Source organism: Ictalurus furcatus, chromosome 22, assembly GCF_023375685.1.
Source record: "Ictalurus furcatus strain D&B chromosome 22, Billie_1.0, whole genome shotgun sequence".
Lineage (NCBI taxonomy): Eukaryota > Metazoa > Chordata > Actinopteri > Siluriformes > Ictaluridae > Ictalurus > Ictalurus furcatus.
In genome coordinates this window covers 19,487,479-19,510,158 of record NC_071276.1, presented here as the reverse complement: position 1 = coordinate 19,510,158, position 22,680 = coordinate 19,487,479, and the positions used below count along the sequence as shown (strand labels likewise).

General features: G+C 44.4%; 1 protein-coding gene across 1 annotated transcript in view; it reads right to left on the bottom strand.

The window, feature by feature from the left end:
• Positions 1–22,680, bottom strand: part of tet3 (tet methylcytosine dioxygenase 3) — a 32,842-nt gene that overhangs the window by 7,378 nt on the left and 2,784 nt on the right. Inside the window, 6 exon segments of the mRNA XM_053653875.1 lie at positions 359–452; positions 2,779–2,869; positions 4,460–7,108; positions 7,111–7,351; positions 22,004–22,063; positions 22,654–22,680. The exon segment at positions 22,654–22,680 is cut by the window's right edge and continues 2,784 nt beyond it. Coding sequence (XP_053509850.1) covers positions 359–452; positions 2,779–2,869; positions 4,460–7,108; positions 7,111–7,303 — 3,027 coding nt within the window. The 5' untranslated portion in view covers positions 7,304–7,351; positions 22,004–22,063; positions 22,654–22,680.

Below are 22,680 nucleotides of genomic sequence, written 5' to 3'. Positions count from 1 at the left end.
CGAATATCACTGAACCATAAACCCATTAGCGAGAGTAAAGAGAGTCGCCTGTGTGCACGTACTAAGACTGCTGCTTTATAACCTTTGGCCAAATACAACAGGTTGCTACCTCTGACTGATGAACGGTCAGTGATCCTTAAAGAGCAGCCGTTTACAGTTATATCAGTTTACATTTGTGACATTTTGGCAGACACCCTTATCCAGAGCGACTTACATTTATCTCATTTCTACAACTGAGCAGTTGAGAGGGTTAAGGGCCTTGCCCAAGGGTCCAGCAGTGGCAGCTTGGCAGTGCTGGGATTTGAACTCACAACCTTCCAATCAGTAGTCCAACGTCTTAACCACTGAGCAGACTCACCCATTTCGCGATAGGACATCCCTGGGAGCTCTTGCCTTCTTTTCCTGTGAATACTACCTTCTCTATACGGATAGCTTCGCCCTTCTCTCCAAACCTGCAGAGGCAAAGACAGAGAAACGGGTTTACTTTCATTCGGACCGCACCGGGGCTGTTTCGTAGGTAGCTTCTAGAACGGGATGTCGATCGGGAATTTTAGACAATTAAGCAAATCATACTAATGGTGACAAAAGATTCAGCATTTGGATTGTTCAGCAATTTCCCTCCAAATGGGGCTCTTTAACATTTTTTTTTCCGCATTGAATGCAAAGGCCTTAACTCTCGACTTTCTGACTATCTTCTGGACTAAAGCTACACGTGGAATTACACAGAAAAACACAAACGTGCTTTTCTGAGCTCTCTGATCCCGCAAGCACTTTACACAAATTCTCTGCTAATATTCGCTTTAGCATTCAAAACACCAGAACTGCATTGCATAGCTGGGGATTTTCCATATATATGTGTGCACATGACTATATGTGATCTGACAAGAGCGTATACAGACATGAGTGTGTTACACGTGTATGCACCTATGTATGCATTATATTTATATATATATATATATGGAGTCCTTGCAGAGCACCCCCACCCCCCAACATGGTCTTTTTGTAAGTCGGAGCATAATGACAGCATCAATAAGGTTTAGCACTCACACACACACACACACACTCACACACCATGCATTCATCAACAATCACACACTTCAGCGAAGAAGGATCAAGCTCCATGGGGTGGCCCTAGCTGGGTCAGAGGTCACGTCAGGATCAGCTTAGGGTCCAAAATTTTGAGTTCTTACATCAGTCTCAAAAACAGATGCAACCCCCCATGCCCAACTCCTTTTCCACTTACCCCTTTGGCCTTTTGTGGTGTAGCGTGAATCAGCTCTGTACTAAGATTAATACACCCACAAAGTGAACACTCACTCTCACTTCTGTTTTACTAAATAAATACCATCATTCCTCCTACTCTCTCTCTCTCTCTCTCTCTCTCTCTCTCTCTCTCGTCTGGATCTCTTGATGGTGATTATTTCTCCTTTACTCCCATTGCATTATGGGTCAGGGATTCCCTAGGGATGGGATCACAGAGAAGCTGCAGAAGGGAGGAGGGGAGGGCAACAGAGAGCGGGATGAGGAAGCGAGGACAAGAAATGAAGCAGAGCAAATAGAAATGGAGAGGAGAGATTTTTATCCACAGCTGTGCAAGAGTCTCGTGCCAGGATCTTCTAGCTACAGCTCTCTTATAATGCTCAGTGAAAAAAAAAAAGAAGAAGAAAAAAAAAAAAAAACAGGCACAAGGGGAACTACTAAAGCAAATGATACACATACAGGAACCGTTTCCCCCTTGTTTAAAGTTCGGTAGATTCCAATAGATTGAACAGCTGAGCTTGAAGTCAGGTCTTCGTCTTCACTTGCGCATGACTTCTGAGTTTCTGTTCAGCTATAATGCACTTCTCTATACAGCTTTCATTATTAATGAGGTTTCTGGGTTGGCAGTAGGTGTTGCCTCACAAAAAGCCAGTGTCTAAGGACTGAAAAAGTTAGTAGGATATAGAACTAGGAAATATCTGAAACTGACCGGATCTCATCTCATAAGATGCAATTAAAGAGTTCTGTTGGATCACATCCATCAATTTCAGACCAATTACAGGCACAAATACAAATTTAGATCACGCAATAAATCAGTTGGTAAAAAAGAAAAAAAAAATCGATTAGCAAAATGTCAAATGCTGGAATTGAAATTAAAGTGAACCCAAGCGTGTCGTACAGTAATTAAATACAGAGGTTATAGTTTACAGGGTGTCCCGAAAGTCTTCGTACATTGGGGAAATTATCATGAAATGTCTTCCGAAATTTAGTTTCATATTTAGTTTATATTTGGTATATTTTAAGAATTTGACAAAAGAAGAACTCGTTTTCACAGCCGGATCGGGAAGCTGTTGCGATGGACTTCAACAGGAAATGTGGCGAGCGCATCACACGCCACACTGTTGCGAAACGTATTAACAATTTCAAAAAGACGGGAAGTGTTCCGGACCAACTGAGAAGAAGTGGACGTCCACCAACCAACATGGTCCTGGCAAGCATCCCCTATGTCTGGAGACTTTTTGGACACCCTGTAGATCAGGTGCTAAATATTTATACGACTTTTTTTTTTTCTTTATGAAACAAAAAAGTAAATCTAGACTAATCTTAATAATAGCACAAGAGTAGAGCTCTTAATATCCTTTCTCAGTATCCATTTCATGTATATGACACTTTATTCATAATACATAAACATTAATGCCAGCTGAATCACTGATATCATGTTCACCCACTGATGGAGAGACAAAAGGGACACCAGGAAGGGCATATCAGTGTTACTGGGGCTAGACTAGAGTTTCTCACCTGTTCTCCATGAGCTCTCTTACTGAAGCCACAGTTGGCCCCGATCCCAAATGATTGTAGTATGGGCCTTCATCTTTCTCTATAATGTGCTCTGGGGAAACAGAGATGAGTTGAAGAGAGAGTGAGCGAGAAGGACCAGTCAAAACAAACTACCTTCATCAGGATTATTTATTTATTTGTTTATTTGTTTGTTTTGGCCTTCATTTACTCATGTATACACTTTATACACTCTATATTCAGCCAACTGTATTATAGCAGATGAGAGTGAAGAGCATACTAGACACACCCTAATGTCAATGAAGCTTTAATGTTGTGTTTGGCAGGGAGCACTCAAGGAGTGAGTCATTGTGTGTATGTGTATGTGTGTGTGTGTGTGCGCGCGTATGACAGTGGACATTGTCTGGAGCAGAGGGGATTTAAGGTCACATTCTAATTTGGGTGTTAGTAGTAATAGAGGTGGGGCCAGCTGGAGGAAGTGACAGAGAAACGAAAGAGAAACGTGTGAGGCAGGATAAACCTTTGGGATGGTTGGATGGATGGATAGATAGATAGATAGATAGGGTTTAATAGCTCAGAATATGATCCATTAGCATGTGTGTATGGGCATATAGTATCTGATTACACTCTTTTTTCCCCCCTGTGCTCTTGGCAGTGGAGTGGTGTGTGTGTAGTGGTTTTACTAGGGAGCTTGGTTGCTGGGTGACCTTAGTTCCTGGTGACAGTAATAAGCCAACAAGCATTCAGCTACAGTCAGTCTCGCACATTCTCATTTCCTGACAGGATACATACTGTCAGGAAATATATAATACATAAAGCAACCATACGACCTTTCTTAGAACCTACACAGAAGAGAGGATGAGGTAAATGTACATAAGCTATATCCTTTCACTGGTGTAATGTCTAATCACTGTGCACAGAGCATCAGATGATGCACGATCACAGTTTATTTATCTTCATGTCCACAGCTCCCATGAGTAGAGAAGACGCCTTTATTGGTCACATATACGTTACAGCACAGTGAAATTCTGTTTTTCCGCATATCCTGGCTTGTTAGGACGTCGGGGTCAAAGCACAGGGTGAGTTATGATACAGCACCCCTGGAGCAGAGAGGGTTAAGGTCTTTTGCTCAAGAACCCAACAGTGGCAGCTTGGCGGTGCTGGGGCTTGAACCCCCGACCTTCCAATCAGTAACCCAGAGCCATGTACCCAGTAAGGCTGCTTTGACAGAATTAGAGACAGAATTACTTGTAGAGCTCAGGAGTGTCTGGCCACCCCTGGTCTAATATGACACAATGGACCCCTTCTGTAAGGGCTATTATTCCTGCTGGCTATTGCCCCATCCCCCCCCAAAGAAGCATGCATTCTCAGACATGGAACAGCACTACATAGACAAACGTGCCAATGCACAACTGATGCAGGACCTTGAAAGACCTTTAAAGCAGCAAGTGTAAAGTCTGAATGATTTCATACTTCTAGGACTTGATAGTAATCATGGTAATGTATTTTGTGATAAAGATGCTTTTTAATCAATGAACTCTTTTCTAGTATTTTAGTTTCAAATACACTTTAGCTGATAATCAGGGCCTGAAGAACGGTAATTAACTGTTTCAGTTGCACTGCAAAATAGGACAGAACCATGATGAGGAGTTAAACCTAGAAACCCAGGATCTAGGATACTCACCCACACATTCACAGGCGGGGAACTCTGCTTGAGCAGTCTTTACAGGTGTGTCCAGAAGGCTCTTAGTTGGGGTATCTAAGTAGCGTAGTGGAGACTCCAGAAAACCTTTTAGTGAAGGGGATGAGGGAAAACTCTCTTTTGTGGGCGTTTCTAGATTCTCCCCTGCAGTGGAGAAATTTCCAGTGGTGGAAAGCACAGTTACACCACCTGATGATTCAATCTTCATGCGTTTGTTTGGAGGAGAGCAGGTCGTGGTGAAGGGGTTTACAAGGATTTTGTGACGTTGCTGCTGCAAATAAGCCTCCGTTGCCAGAGCCAATAGCTGATCTGAGGGCTTAGCATCTATTTCACACTCTTCAACTTCTTGTTTGATGGTAGAAAGCTGGTTGTAGGACATGGATGACTTCTCATTCTCTCCCTCAGCCCGCTTCGGGCTGGGTTCAGGCTCGGTTGTTGGGACAGGAAGGTTGTTGAATTTTTCTATGGATGGCGACTGGGGTCTGGCTTGTCCTGAGTTAGAATTTGGGTGTGACTCAGTTACAACACAAGGAGCAAGGCCCTGATCTGGAGCATCTGTGACAGGGGCAGATGTGTCCCCGAATTCTTCCTCAAACTGACGAATCAGCTCCTCGAATTTTGGATCCAGGGAATTGAGACCACATAGAGGTGGAGTGGACTGAGATGTGGTTGTCTGACTCGGGGAAGTGGTGGCAAGGGCACCCTCAGCTACAGTGGTGGGGTCTGAGCTAGTCAGTCCATCCTCGGCAGGGGGCACAGGGACATCAAGAGGGCTAGAAGCTAGGGGGGTGATTCCAGAGATGGGGATAGTACTGCTGTTCAAACTTGATTCCTGAGATTGGGCTGGAGTTGCTTGGCTTGCTACCACCTGAGAGGAGTTATATGGGGGTAGACAGGGAGGAAGTGCAGCCTCCATGACAGGTAGAAATGGGGTAAGTTGGGATGGGGATGGTATACTCACTGACACGCCTGATTTCTGGATTGTGATCTGACTCTGTGGGAGAAAGGTAGGCTGAGAAGCCTTTTGCTTGGGCTTTTTAATAACGATCTGTTTAGGTTTAGGAAGAGGTGGGCCCAATGAACCAAGCAGTCCACCCACAGGCTGTTTGAGGAGAGGAGAACTCTGTGTGTTCTTTTTCTTCTTGGGTTCCCTGGGTTCCTGTTTGATGTTTTGAGCACTCTCTGGTGTAGACTGTGGCCACCATTTGCGGAGAGTCTGGCACGTCATCGATGCTCGCAGATCAAAAGGTTGAGGACCAGAAAAGAGGTTACGTTTATGATGAAGGTGCTGTTGCAGTGCTGCCTGAGTTGAGTACCTAATAGACTGAGAAATCTGCTGGCCTTGAAACTGCTGCTGACTATTTATCATCCTATACTGGCCCATTGCTGCACCCATCTCACCTGGGTAGTCCCCATTGTTGACCTCCTGTTTGACATGAGGCATCACCGGGTGGTTGTCCTTCAAATTTTGAGGTGGGGCAGGAAACTTGAAGGTAGTACTAATGTACTTTCCACTGCTGTCTCCCAGAAGCTGTTTCAGTTCAGACATTGGGTCACTGCTGCCATGGGATGGGTGTGGAAAACAAGCCTGAGTTTCAGAATTCAACATCCATGGATTCCTAGGAGAGCTTTTCTCACAGCTTGCTCCAGTGTTCTGCTGCCACTGGTGGGGCGATGGACTAGGGGTGGATGGGTGTGAGGTTGAAAAGGGGGAGTTGGATGACCTGTATTGGGAGGAGTGATGAGCAGGACCCTGTGACTCAGGCCTGTGTTGCTCCCACGAAGCAGAGTTCTGCTGAGGGAAATGACCAGAGGCGTTATTTTGGGATATACTGGAAGCAGATGATGATGACGAAAGGGACCCAGGTGATGAAGAAATCAATCGCAGACCATCTTGAGTTTGAGAGGGGGGCTGAGGTGAAGCATGGTGGTTGGAGTTTCCAAATGTTGAATCGCCCACAGGCCCACCAGTGCCGGATAGTTGGGTCAGTGCCTCAATGGCAATAGCTGTCTGTAGGCTGACATTTCTCTCTTTAGCGATGGACAGCACACTAGGAGAACAGGGAATAGGTGGTAGGGGGCCATAAGGTCTTGGGACTGGAGGCTGGTTAACAGGGTTCTGTGACTGTGGTTCTGATCCACAAGAGTTGTTTGCACCATTGGATTGAGGTTGTGGCTGAGACTGATAGTGTTGTTGCTCTGTCTGAGAAGCACCTGATAACTTGCAAAGACCCTTTTCCTGGGCATTGCCTGCCATTTTAATCTTCTTCTCCAGCCACTCAAGGTAATCAGGACAGTCAGGTCCTTCACAGTCACAGTTTGGTGGCTTGTGACCATGACGGGCTTGATTTAAAGCCATCTGGAGGGTGTTAAGATCCTCTGAAGTGCAGTGCTGATCATCACCACTCCATGTTTTTTGCTTATCCCCATTCCCTCGGCTAGCCATTTCTTGGTTGAATTTCTCATACAGCTGCGTATTAGGGTTATGAGAAGATTGAGGAACACTGCAAGGGGGTAGGGAACCTGCACTAGCTGAGAAGGCCACCAGAGTTCTAGCATTCTCCATGTCTACACTGTTCCCCAAGCTACTTGTGTTCTGGTCACTCCAGCCTGCCTCATTCTGCTGGGGGTAGAGTCTCCTTTCTGATTCCCCGGCCCCCATCCCTGTGTCTGGGGAAGACATGTTAATGTTTCATGGTGCTGGTGGCTAAGCTTTGCCAAAGCTCCACCTTCAAGACCATTTGTTTCTTCTCCATGCCGACTCAGCCCATTGGACAGCTCCTGGTTCAACACGCCTTTCTCCAGGCATCCATGGTCAATTTCCATCTGGCCACTTCTGCTGGGGCCATCCACTGAACCCACCACTGAAACAGTCTGCAAGGAACATAAAGAGATCAAAACATTAGAGGACTCAAATCTGTTAAACGGTTATTATACACGCACGCAGCTTTGAAATCCAATGCTAATTTGCTAATTCGATATACTCAACCTTTGCCCTAATACTATGAACTTGTACACAATATAATTCTACAACTACAACTACCACCAGGTTTCCAAACTAATCCACACCTTTCTTAATCTCACACCAGCAATAACATGACATAAATCTTGAGTATCTAGTTACACACAGATCCTAATGTCTCTCTCAAAGAAAGAAGTCCAATAATTAAAGGTATCTTACATGAAATAATAGCATTTTGTTGATTATGTAGGTACATGGTTTTATTTAATTAATTAATTCATTCATTCATTCATTCATTCATTTATTTGCTCTGACAGTTTCCGAATGTTTGGTGAGCAGTTTCTCAGCTCGCACAACTTGGCCCACATTTAATACAACCAAGTACAAGCAAAAAATGTCACTTCTATAAAAATTAAAGGTAAAAAAAAATAAAACTAAACGTTACTATTTCCAAATTCAGGTAAGATTAGACATATTATTCGGTGTCCAAATGATCTACGGTAATCGATGGTAAACATTTACACCTGTTTAACATCTAGATATTTATTACCATGGAAAATGTTGCCCATCTCTATATAGTAAGTATGCTATAGATGGCCAAAACTCAATGCTACAGTATGTAGCATTCTGTCTTTGGAAATATTCTGTCACGGTACAAGATGAATGACTTGGAGAACGATTATGAGAACGCAAGACTATATGTTCACTATATTGAAATAAAGGACAGTTTTTTAACATGCATTTCATTTCCCCTTCTATATATGGTGTCTACTTAGGTTCCCATAGGGGTATGTGACCACGGGGTTGCCGCTGTCTGTGTACGCGAGTTTCTGTGTGCGTTTTCAGAAACGCGTGACAGACCGAAAGCATGTTTTACAGGCCGAAAACCCCAAACCCCAACCGGTCACGAGTCCGTGGAGCTTTTGAAACAGCCAAACCACACTTGTCTTACAACAGACGAGTTTTTCCTCTTTTTGAGCAAAGCAATGAAGAGAAACACACCATCAGCAGCTAAGAATAAAAAAAAAACATAGCTAGCGTAAACGTTCCACTCCTTTCCATTCACATCCATAAAAACACCCTTAGACACACACACACACACACACACACACACACACACACACAACCGGTGTAGTTCTTCCACTCTGACAATGTTATGCTACCAAAACATTAACACGCCCAACCAGAACGGGCTGCCAAACTAGTTTTATCTGACACACGTGTTTATGTAATAGAGAGAGCCCTTTAAATACAACGTGCCTGAGACGAGCCCTGGCATAGAGCCATATCATTGGTCTCTCAACACACACACACACACACACACCTATACGCTTGCGCGCAAACGCACAGCAGATGCCCAGAGAGGATGACAGCACAAAGCAGAAAGGAGACCGGCATGGAGGGGGGGAGTGCAGGGGGGGGGGACGGGGACGGGGGGGGACGCCTGAGAGCAGACAGCTGGACACATATCCACACGGACAAACACACACTGCAAACACAAATACATAACCCCCCAGGCTGGTGCCATCACAACAACAATACAAGGACAATTAAAAATAGATAAATAAAAAGACAACTGAATAAAGGAAGACAGGGGTGTACTTACATTGTGCGTGTATGTGTGTGTGTGTCCTGATAGAGCAGAAGCAGAGACAATGGACGGCGGAGTGGACGGCAAAACGCATGGAACGTAGCGGGTAGTGAATCTTTTCTTCCTTTCTAGTTCTCCCGTTTCCCTCGCCGTCTCAGTGCGGCATACACACGCACACGCGAGCGCAGACACGCACACACCCGTACACACACCTCCCCCACACACACACACACGCACACACATGCACACACACGCTTGTTCTCTCAATCTCTCTTCCTCCAGCCTCCGCCGCTGCTGCAATCGCTCTCTCTCTCTCTCTCTCGCTCTCTCTCTCTCCTTTTCCTTCTCACATCATGTCCCTCTGCTCTTCTCGTTCCCTTTCTCTATATTCCCTTTTTCACGTTCACGGTCTGCTTCGTCTTAAACCCCTCCTCTCTCTTTCTCTCTCTCTCTCTCTGTTTGTTACTCTATCGCTCTGCTCTCCCTCCCTCGCTCGCTCCGCTCTCGCTCCTGTTTCTCCTCCCCCCCTCCTCTTTTCAGCTTGCGCAGTGCGAGAGAGGCCATTATCTGACTCGCACTGGGCACGTACTATGGAATGGAGGAGAGCACCGTGAACGGGGGGGATGAACGCTAGCAGCAACCGCAACGGACAGAAAGCGAGAGAATGAGATGCAGAGATGAACACAGCACCATTTTTTATTTTTTTTTTTTAAAAATTTTTTAAACACCGATTTTAAGCTTGCGCTCCCCTGAAAGAGGACAGGAAAGCTAAAAAGAACAAGCTGTGCTTTCGATATCTGAAGTTTCGAAGTCTTGCAGCTGATTCGCCCGAGTCTCGAACTGCTCGACAACATGGAGGCTGCAGCTGTTCAGTCTTCGAGCCCAGGAAGCTGTCATCTGCTAAAAATAATACAGAATAACGCTTAATACAACCGAGCGGCTCGAACCGTTCCCTTCGTTTCACAGTACATGTTGATGCATACTTTTATATTCGCTCGCCTTGTATAGAGCGGCATTCAGCGGCCGCCCTTCCCTAATACGCTTTGCTCTTAAACGCCACTCGTTGCTTATTTCTCATCGTATCTTCTCATCATGTCTGGGGGTTTTTTGTGTGTGTGTGTGTGTGTGTCTGTGTCTCCTATCTAGTTTCACTAGGCATAAGCCGAATAACTGTACGGGCACTGTAGAGAAATCATTTCAAGATCGTTGTCCACCCAAAGCAGGACGAGATGACCGAAGCTTTCATCTGCCGTGGTACGTATTCAAGTTTGGGAAATCATGGATGAAGACATTTGAGAACGGCCCAAAGCACGAGATACAGGACACACGGGGTTCAGAGCTAGGCAATGACCTAACTGGAACAAACAAGATAATGTAGATAATGACAGGTCAGGAACCGGGGGGAAAAAAAAAAAACAGAACAGTAGGAATAAAAATAAAGCACGACAATCACGCTTATTCACAAAATAGACTGTTCCGCTGAGATGTGTTTCCTCCAACATGAAATGAAGGAGGGAGAAGAACCGGAAAGATGACAGAGGGATGCATCAGAGAAGAGACATGAACAGTGTGAGAAACACGGGACGCATGCTTTGTTACTTCAAATCATGACGATTTGCCTGATCCTGCCTTCGAAAATCTTCCCTGTTTAGTGCTCAGCCAGTTCCTACTCTCCCAGTCAGAGTAAAATCTTCCCCTCTTTCTCGTTCCTCCACCCCGCTAGCTGCCTGCCCATAGCTGCTCAGCTGTTTCCTCCTTCAATGGCTCTTTCATCTCTTTTTCACATTCGCGCTCTCTCCCTCCACTGCTAGCTGAATCTCAGAGTCTCTACAAACCCATGGCTCCAGAGAAGAACGCAAAATCGCAGGCGATAGCAAATCGCTTGGACCGGATTAGCCCCAAACAACCTCTGGCTAATCTGTTCCCTTTCCTAAACAACCGATCACCAATTCCGTCATTTTCCTGACGCACTCGCTGTTTTTTTTGTTTTTTTTTTTGCTTCTCCACAGTGCCGTATGAGATGGATGGAGAGTCTCCCGTCGTGCTCTTTCACTCTCCGGTCCCGTCAGTCCAATCAGCACGGTCGACACTGGCATGCACGCCGCAGAGGCTAGGCGACTCAAAACATGCACACGCTCGCACACATGGGCGGAAGCCAAAGAGCAGAGGTAAAACTGCTCAGTCACCGGCAGTGGGTGAGGAGCGAGAGCACGAGGAAAGAGAGAGAGAGAGAGTGTGCATGACATCACTGTTACATCATCAGAATTCCTCCACCACTCCCCCAAAGTGGGTACAAGTGGGGTAGACAGATGTGTCATACCACACAACATGAAGGTCTCTACCCCGCCTTATTCACCCGCCCACCGGTCTGATTACTTCATCTTTTTCCTTTTTAATCTCACCCCGAGTGGTGCGGCGTTCCTTTTACAGTTAGTAAAACTGTGAATTCTTTCTCCAGCTCGCAGCTAAGCGAACGTATACGAGGGATAACGCGCGGGGACCGCCACTTCTCAGAAAGGACCTCGCTCCATACATACCACACTTACGAGATGAGAATCCAACCCAGTGCTTCAATCAAATGTTCCTACCAAACACAGCACAACCAATTTCATGGAACACAACCCAGCAGCTCTAAACCAGTAACAACTCAATACACCAGTGCAACACATTAACCAAATACAATGTCAAACTCCAACCCAATACAAAACAAATGTGCCAATCCCAAACCTTTAATCAAACCTCAAACTGATTTTTCTACCGAATGCTCTACTTCAACCTAGAGCACCAGTGCTCTATTTTAAAATGTCAGCCCATGTTCTAATAATACAACACAATACGCCCACCCAATATTCTAATCCTGCGGACAAAACTACAGTCACACAGTATGCATCCACATACTACACTGTACAGCTACACCATTACATAGTCTCACGCCTATTATTTTGGAAGTAGCACAAGATATCCCGCCCTGTGGCTGTCAAATCACCAAACCCGAAACACTTCAGTCAGATAAGCATTACATAGGGGACACAAGTGGTAAAACAACCATTAGGAAAAGCGCCCAAGGAACAGTGGCTCTATGTGTTGTCCTTGGTTAAGGTTATCTTACAGACTAGTCATGCTCTGAAAAGAACAGGATCTCCCTGTTCTGTCACAATGTTTAAACCCACAGCTCGTCAGTTAAACGCTTGGTCTGATTTCTGCCTCAGTGGCTTAGTTGGTTCCTTTCGGACGAAAACCGATGTGCCGAATTATGAAGTACTTCATTTCAAAGACCAGACATTTTCACCGAAAGTATGTGTAAGTAATAAAAGCCACGTAAACAAGCTTGGGTAGATGGCATTTTCCATCAAGCACACTGGCAACCAGTTAACCAGTGATCTGAAAGCATTTATGTAAAAGCATTACTTAAAGTAGAAGAAAAACAAAAGCAAACAAACAAGCAAAAAGGCCAGGTACTTCCCAGTAGTTTCCTGTTAATACAGGGACTGTTTTGGATTTTTAGAAACTGCAGTTCACTGAAATCTACCCTGAACAACTGGAAATACAAGACAATATAAAACAGAAGCATCGCCCTGAAGTTTATGGAACAAAATGGCTTCTGTGTCAATAAAACACCGAAAGTCCTGTCACTTCCTCCAAAAAAAAAAAAAACACCTAGAAGTGACATTTGCATTTCCTCTAAACAAGTCGCAGTAGCAGACAGATTTGAAGAAGTGACTGCTGAACAATTCATGAGAGTTTAGCTCATTTCTGATCATTTTTCGAGTACGCACGGGTGAAATTAAACCGAGTAACAGCACGCTGCCATGTAGTCTGAATGTCTAAAGATTTTATTTAAGGCACAGTTCTGGAATGGGATTGCCCAACTGATCAAATCTGATAGAACGCCACAATTTATTTAAGACTGTGTAGTTGCTGAACAGTTCTTAAAATAACGCTTTAGGCTGGACTGTCACTTTTAATGCCCACGGGGCAAGAAAAAGAAAAAAAAAACAAAAAAAGTCTAAACCTACACAACTCACCTGTGAATTTCTCCCCGAACAAGTCCGAAAATAAGGTTTAAAAAACGAACGTACAGGACAGAATGTCCCTTTAAATTACAAGACACCGACCGACAAGCTAGCCACGAACCCCGGGTCACGAGATGCCGTTACGTTACGTCATCGAGGGCGTGAGACTTAGACTTGAATTCGTGCGTACACGAGCAAAATACACATACGCGCAAAACAAAACGAGTGTAATGCAACGTGATGAGACGAGCAAATTGTTTTTGCATCGTTATAACGGTGTCACTGATGGACGAATTAAAATAGGAAGCGCCACAAAGGGTTCCTGGCTATACAGTAGGCGTGAAAAGGGTTACGGGATACATTTTCAAACAGTTTAATCCAAATGTAGATTACTTACAGAACACGTTGCGTCAAACACAAGGCCCGCCGACCAAATCCAGAATAATACTGAGACCACCATTGTACAGCAAACTAAAACCGGAGAGTTGCAGCCTTTCACCCAAGCGAAGGGTAGATAGCGTAAGCCGCCATATATACATATATAAACTTCCGGTTTTTACCGTGGCTGGCTAGACCATGGTCTGAAATGCAGGTTAAAATCACCGATAAGTAAGTCACACTCGCATCTAAAACTGATTCAGAAGCGCGCCGTGTGTTACGGCATTGGCGCGACCGTAAATAAATTTCGCTAGTATGAGGAAACGTACAGAATATAATCACAATTCTATACATTTCCTGATCTGTACAGTTAAAAGCGTACGGTAAGCGTGTCACGCTTGTGCATTCCAGCGGGCTACCTCGCCAGCTCTCACCTCGCGATCTCTTACAGTGCTTATAGTGCACGGACCATCCAAATCTTGTTTGTCATCACAACCGGTATCCAATACAATGAGATTAAACGAGAAATGCATTCATTTAAAAAAAAAAGGAAAACGACTTTGATTATAACCTGTATGATAAACGCTGTTACGTAACAGCGCAAACGCTTTAACCGTTTCAATAGAGAAACATCTTCGTATTCTAATTTCCGAGCCTAGGATACTGGTGTTAGTTATGACAGGATGCGTGTTAAGTGTTTGACATCCGTAAATATAGAGGAAAAGCACGAGGTCGGACCCGAGGCATGACAGCTACGGATCTGTAGGCACTGTCTGATGTTTTCGATGTTAAAAAGCGCTAAATTTCTTAACCACCATCCGCCTGTTCAACAGCATCACCGCCATAACATTTCTAGGTCCATATACAGTTGTATTCGAATACCAACACCCTCAAGATTGTAATTGTTAAAGGAGAGTTTCTTTAAAAATAAAATAAGAATAAATTGCGTAAAGAATATGTATCACGACAGATATTAGAGCGACTGCGACATCACGTAAACAACGTTTCTACAATGTATCGCAGTATAGAAATGTAGCAAAATCTACACGCAAACAGTGATAAACACCAGCTGAATTTGCTGATCGATGAGACTCTCTGTCCGCCTTGCCCACTCGAGCAGTACTAAACACAATATCTGGATTTTTTTTCAGCCCTATAAAACTACCAAAACGGTAGAATTATCACACTCATTTAATATTTTTTAGCGAGCTTTTTAGCTTAGCTTTTACACCGATCGCCGCTCAGACTAGAGCGGAGCTTTCCACGTAGGGATATATAGTGTTGAGAAATGGCGAATCTTTCCTACAGATGATCAAGTTTTGTTCTGGTGGTCCACATACAGACATTAAATTTAAAAAAAATAAAAAGTTTAGGAAAATGAGGATGGATTCAGCTCGGCGCTATATTCCGACGATAAAATGTGAGACAGGTTGTAAAGTCTGTTTTACGTGTCTTAAACAAAACAGTTCAGGAGGGTCAGACAAAACATCTCCGAAAAATACCGACACGAAAGAGTTTTGTATGAAAACAGAGACACCAATAAATGAATACACTGGTTTAAAAAATAAATAAATAAATAAAAAACAACAACGATGATGTCTACTACTACATTTCGTTTGGGTCGTTACTTAAAGAAAGACGTTATCCCTACGTCACTACATTAAAGGCTTTACAAATGTTCAGTACTGAATATGAGGACATACACAGTTCCTTTGTTTGTTCCTGAGACCTACATGAAGATCAGCTCATATTTGAGGAGTATCTAAATCCAGATTGTTCCCATACTTATCGCATGTTTCCTTCTCCCACATTAACACCATCATGATTACTCATATAAAGATATCTCTATCCATACCAGATGAACGTATCCTACACTCATCATCAGCCTTTCTGAAAAATCCAGCGAGTACCCTCACACTAGGTGCAGTACAGGTGTGTGTAAGAGCCAAACATGACTGACCTTGAGTAGTAGCATCGTAAGTCAGATCTCTGAAGCACGTTGACGAACGCTACCTTAAAGACGATCCGATCCGATCCGTCTTTCTCTTTCAGTTAAACAGTCATGCTTGAGTCATCAACCTCACTCATCTCTCCATCTCCCACACACACACACACACACACACACATACTGACAGAGCAAACACTGACATCCACCCCCAGGCAAGTCTTTATCACTCACACACACACACACACACACACACACACACACAAACAACTAATATCTCATATAACAGCACCTGTATGCCATACAGATCATTTATTACTTAGCACAGATTATTATTCCATGACAGATAAAGCTTCTGTGAGTCACAAGCAAGATTTGTCTTGTCTGGTTTGACTGGTTCCACTGTGTTTGATTGAGTAAAGCTACAACGGTGTAGGTTCTGACCATTTTTAAGGAACTTTCCACCAAAACATGTTTTTTTTAGTTTTACACTGGACTCGAAATATGTATATATGGCAAATATACATGGTACTCAGAAAAAGCGTTTAAATACGCTAAAGTACCGAATACAATCGTTAGCACAGTTTGGTTTGGGGTCTAGTGTTCCTGGTGGTTTTTTTTCTTCGACACCGTTTCATGAGAACCAAATCAATTTGAGATCAACCCCAAAAGCATTTCAGGATTTCAGGAGCAGAGCGTTCTAGAGGTGGCATGGTGGTGCACTGGGTAGCATTTCAGCCTCATACTGTAGCTCCAGGGTCCCAAGGTTAATCCTGGCCTCAGGTTACTGTCTGTGTGGAGTATCCCATGTTCATGTGGCTTTTCTCCCAACTCCCAAAACACATTCAGATAGGTGCATTGGCTGTGTTGAAGGAAGGCATCTTGCCTATCTGGGGTGAATTCTCCTGCCTCCTGACTAGTCTCAGTATCCAATGCGACCCTGACCCGGATAAAATGCCTACTGAAGATCAATGGACGTTCCAGCTAACATCACGAAGCGTACTTTAGTTGTTCCTCTGTGGGATCTCGTTAAGGTTCTATGTAGAACCGTACAACAGACCCGATAAGTTTCCAATTAAGACTTTGTAATAAGAAATCTAGGACTCCTATCCAAAGCACCCCTTGAGGAAATAAATTAAGAGATGATCGTTTTCTCTGGGATAAAAGATTACCAGCACACGGCTATTGATAAAACTAAGCATTAAAAATAAACCCAAATCATTGCGAAACGTTATAGCAGGTCATTATAGCTGGGCCTCGTTAACCGTCAAGTCCGACCGTATGAAAGCGAAGGCACGTGGACACGGGAGGACTCAGAGATCAGTCGGTGAGGTCGTTAGTCCTGAACGAACCTTTTCTCTTTACACCACCCATGTCCTAATATAAACTACAACCTCTTAAAATCTCTCTTCCATTTTAATCGCTCTGTCTCGCTCATTCTTTTGTCCTTTGTACCATCTCGCCATCGTTTAGGTTTCTACCGCCGCACTGATCATCCTAGCATATCGTAGTCAAAGACCAGGTGCGTTTGTCCGTGTGTGTCGCCTTGTCTGACACTCGGCACGTGTAAGTCGGCACGCAACACTCAGCTCGCGCACCCCCAAACCCAAACCCCCCCCCCACCACCACCACCACCCCAAATACATATATTCCTACCACTCATAGGGAGAAAGAGAAAAAGATGGGGGAAGGGTGGAGCCATTCTCATGTCTCACTAAGACAGCGGGACAGAAGGGAGGGGAGGAAGGGGGGGGGGACCTGCAAAGAATAAAAGACTAAAGAGGGTGCTCTTTGTACAAAGAGCATAAAAACAGGCGAAATTTGAGGAGAGGGGTTACACGAGGGGGAATGTAGAGAATAAACCAGCGCGAGAACAACCACGATGAACAATAATGCTGGGAGAGGAATGAGAAGACACACGGCTGAAGTGCTCGATGTTACTGATGTGCTTGGTAAATGAAACAGGCTGTTGGGCGATTAAAATCTGAGGCCAGGAGGGAATTTGCAAAGCAAAACAGAAGGGTTAAAAACGCGAGACCGGGCCAGAGAAAAAGGAACGATGCATTACGGCTTAAACAAAAGTCACTGCAGTAGACTACTGTAATACTCCTAAATAAAAAAATAGGAAAGAAAAGAGAGAGAGAGAGAATGATCTCGTTCCAGCTCTGAATGGTGGCGTGTTGCCAGGGTTTTCTTTCTTTCCTCCTCGCAGGAGTCAGGCTAAGATTAGCTCCCCATATGTTCGAGGCAGACGTAGCCGCATTTAAAGGGCCAGTAACTCTTTCATGGATCCTGTTGCAGTGTGGACTGCGGTATTACGTGTCCTACTCGTGTAGTGCTACATCACAGCACAACAAGCCCGGACGTCCAATCACGATACGTTCAAGGCCTGAACAAGATGATAATCGTATGCAAAACTTATTCGCCTCAACGAACTCCAGTCACTGAGAAGTTCTTCAGTCGTCTGCACCTTCTGGAGAAGGTTGAGATAATGTTGATAATGATCAGGGTGAAGTATTGTTTTGCATCAAGTTAACCCAAAGAGCAAAGATCTATCTATACCTCGCTCAGACAAAACATGACCCCACCTTTCTCCAGCACAATGTACCTTATCTGCCCTAGTGTTTTTTTAAAAAAATAAATAAAAGCACGAGGTCACAATTCTGATCTGAGAAGCGTAGATGAGACAAGTAGATCTGACAGCATTCAGGTAAAGCAGGGCGTGTGTGGGCTTACAGGAGAGACCGTGCAAGATGGAGACAGACAGATCAAGAGATAGATAAGGAGACCGAGGCAAAGTCCATACTAATACAGGTACATTTGAAGATGTTGGTTTACACTAGCATTTCCTAAAACTTTCCCATCCATGACTACGTTTACACGGACAGCAGTAATCTAATTATTGACCTTATTCTGAATAAGACAATATTGTGATTAAGGTGTTTACATGAGTCGCTTTTAGAATACTCCTTTCATGTTCCTGTGTTACGTGTTATAGAACATAGATTGATTAACAGCACACGTCATTACGTCCCCACGTCACGACGTCCCTCCAGAATTTCACGTATCGACATACAGCTGGTCTTCGTTATGGGACCGTATACAGTTTTGGGTGTTTTTATTTTTCATTTTACGAAAGCTTCGAGTGCGGTTAATTATTTGTCGTGCTGTACGTGCAAATAGACGACTGCTTGAAGCCGTGGGCTGCGTCCCGAACCGCGTACTTACCGTCTATATAGTATTTAGAGGCACATGTATTTCTCCTACTATGTAGGAGGCAAGTACGCGGTTTGGGACGCAGCCGTGCTCTCTTGTTTACCGCCAAACGGTTGAGCGCTGCCATGTGTGTACGTGTCCTGTCGATAAACTCGGTGAAAACTCCCACACGACGTTAATAGTGTGATTAAGGTGTGTACATGTCGATAACGCGACTAAAACAGGAATACTCCACACGTCTTAATTCCATCTGTGTTTACTTCGAGTAGGACTTTAATCGGATTAATGTCATCGACAATCTCTGTTTACATGCTAGTTTCTTAATCAGAGTATCGTCTAAATCGGAGTAATATCGGATTATTGTTGTTTTCTTTTGTTTGACAGCACGGACAAAACTTGCTTTCTTATGCAAAGTAGACAAACAGGAAACGAATATCCCTAATACAGGAAACGGCATTTAAACAAGGCACTGCACCGCCGTCTTGGAATTATGGGGATCACATGACAATCATACGTAATTGTTTTAGGAAAGCTACTTTTTGGAGAGAGTAGAAGTCCTTTCTTTGGTCGTCCAAAGCACTGTTTTAGTGCGGACTGTGCCCGGGAGGTCTGTGATAAAACAATATCGGTGAAATTATTCTCTGACACTGCCACGTCTAATGTGAAAGACGGGACACGGCGATTAAGGCTGCTTCCCCCGGCACCGAGGAACATACACAGCCACACACAACATTTACACGCAGTGAAAACAGGAAGCAGGGGGCCCTAAAATCGTAGAAAAATGCCGTTTCGGAGAATTCCACGAATAGTGAGACAGAGTGACGGTAGAAAAGAGAAACGTGCATCAGATCTCACCGCAGTGGTGGAGATAAAGATGATGCACACTGGTGTAAATCCATGTCCACGTTCAGTCAGTTAACACTATGGAGAGAATGATTAATCAGCCAGGCAGCCTCGGGAATGAACTTACTCTCACCGCTCGGCCTTCGTATGATTTAATACCACATGTCAGAGAAGGACCTCAATCTGCGCTCGTGCGCGCTTTCTCAACGAACAGACCCCGTAAAATACCTTCCTCGGACCGTGAAAAGCCGGCCCTGAAGCGGCGTCCGGCGGCCACTTAAATACCAAAACGACAACTTCCTGTACGTTCCTTTACCCTTTAAACAATCTTTCACACGCACATGCTGAAAATTTCCCCTACACACGCGCACACTCTGCCGCGTCACATGACCGCAGCCTCGAAGGCGGTCTTGTGCTATAATCGTAGCCGTGATATCATGCACTACTCACTGTTGCCACAGAAACTAGGTCAGCGTTAACCCTTTCTCATAACGCCACGGGGATTCCGCGCCACGCGAAAGGAGACAAAACCAAAAACATTACGAAACACTTTCCACTGGCCCTTTTTAATGTGGTACGCCAGCTTTCGTCCGAATCAAAATACGCTCTGTTTACTGTACACAAGTCCCGCAAGATCTGAAAGGAGCTCCGTGTTGATGTGAGCCAAAACACCTTCGATGTTCTTGTAAACGCCACGGGGAGGGGGGGATTTTAATCCTGAATCACGCGCTTTTTGTTTATTTTTCTTTTTTTAAACCGCTGACTGAGTGGAACAAAAGAAAATACAAACTGAACAAACTCATGACCGAAAGCTGACGGTGCTGAGCGTCCGTGCTACCTCCAGCCCCCGTGCTTCTCAGTAGCTCTCTTTATTCTTCCTATAAACACGCACTTGTCGTTTGTTGTGTCAGTGGAAACTCGGATTCGCGGCAAGCGCGTCCGTGCTTGAATCGGATCTCGAGTCATTTCAGATCAAAGCGTCTACCGTCGAACGAGCGCGTGTAAAAAAAGAAAAGAAGAAACCCCCCCCAAAAAAAAAAAAAAAAAAAAAAACAGAGAGAGAACAAAGAAATGACTTCAATTCTCTGGTTCAAAGAGCAACATAATGACTTTCATTCACGTCGTCTGTAGCGTGTAAAATCCTCACAGGCAAAATATTCCATTCACTGTAATAGAAATATAGACATATACGCTATACGGATAACAATCTCATTAATTCTACAGACAAAACCGAAAACAATACCAACTCTCTTCAATCCCAGATGTATAAATAAGTCGTTGTTTATTAAGAGTGTGTGCATTTACAGCGTATATACAAAATACATCGTCATGGTTCCTTATCAAGTTCCTCGTCCTTTTTCAAACGACATCCAGGTCCTTTTTCGGTCATGTAAAACTGACGAGAGAGTACTTCATCGTGACCTACAGACCTGAGTACCTCAGCGCTAGGAGACTACCGGCTTTACACGTGTTGATTGCGCGTGTCGCGAATGCACTGCGCCGCGGTTTGAAGTGTTATCTATTCAGCAGTATGAGCCGTTACTATAACACAAACCCGTAACTCAAACATTCAGAGGTCAACTACAAGGTCGTGGGCAGGGAGACTATCCAACATTAAACATTAACAAGGTGAGTTAATCTGGAAACCGAGTCCTGTTCAAACCCGGCGATCTTCAGTAACAGTCGCCAAAATGATTCGTAGACAAGTCTGTCAGATGTTCAGTCAGATGACTGCGCTTTGGGAAAATACCTTTATCTAGAGTCATAACCGCTGAAACGGCAGACTCCGAGAGACGCAGAGAGTGAGTTCCAGAATATTTGTAAATATCCAGAATATTTCAGAAATTTCCCCACGCCTTTGCATGTACACGAGACGAGACCGCCGAGCGACAGAAAGCGCGACGCGGAAGGTTTACCGGCATCTGAGCTGTTCAGGGCCTGGAATAGCCATGCTACAGGTTACTCCAGTTCATAAACAATCTACCACGTGCTGAGCAACGCGCATGCGCATGCATCTGTACTCCCGTTACCTCAAATGACTGGGAACCTTTGGTGACCCCGTCTTCCTATCTCGATTTGTGTGTGTGTGTGTGTGTGTGAGATATATATATATATATAAAAGGAAATAAAGCGAGAGAGAAAAACTGAGAGAGGAACGCAGTGAGGCCTTCTGCTGTTCTCTCTTGGCCAGGGTGTGCTCGCGCCTCTCTTTCGCTCGTCCTCTTTCCCTCGCTCACTCTGTCCTCCAATAAGCACCAAGCGCGGGGCTCTTTAAAACCAAGGGCCTGCGAGAGCCCAATCAAAACAGCACCGGCGCGCTCTCCGACACCATGCCAACCGAGCGGGCATTCGGCTTCGGGACGCCGCGCGACACTGTGGAGATTATCCAGCTCTCGTTCGTCTTTCACAAGAAGCCCACAGAAGCCGAGACGGCCTGGCACCTGCGATTCACAGGTGTCTGTGCGCAGTCGGTGAAGCAGAATAAATCAACACTCGCGAGGACACGGAAACTCGTTCTGCCCTTGAAAATACCGTGAAGCGGTAACGAGACACAGTAACACAGGCGTGTCACACTCACCTCCGTGGCCAGGTTGGGGGTTGAGGCGTGCACTCTTATACCGTCGTCAAAACGGTCCGCCTTCTCGTACAGTCGGTGAGGAAGAAGAGAGAGAGAGAGAGAGAGAGATTGACAATCAATAAGATGCAGTGATAGCTACAACACATGAGTAGAACTCTAGCTCTTTGTGCAGTCTCAATATTTTTTTTCAATAAATAATTAAACATGTGACTCATCCTTTGACCTCCAGAGAAGCACAGCTGCCATGATGTGACTCAGAATGAACCTTCTGATCATTATGTAAGCAACCCACTCAGCTTTTATCTCATTCTGATCAATGCTCATGAACCTCACTCATTGTTATTTTGGCTCACATTAACACATATGAATGCTTAATGAGTATATATATATATATATAAATATCTTTTCTTAATAATAATAATAATAAACCTAACAGTATGTATATTAATAATTTGATTTACATCCAACAATATGATGAACAATAGTTTTTAACCCCTAACACACACCATCTGGTTATTCTCCTGTTCAATCTTTGCTCTGCCCCCCCCCCCAGCAAATTAAATGAAAACCCCCCACCCCCACCCCACACCACATACACCACATACACATACATACGACCGGGCAGTGTCTCAAATCTGACAAATATTTACCCTCTCAGTCCTGCTGCTGCTTTCTTC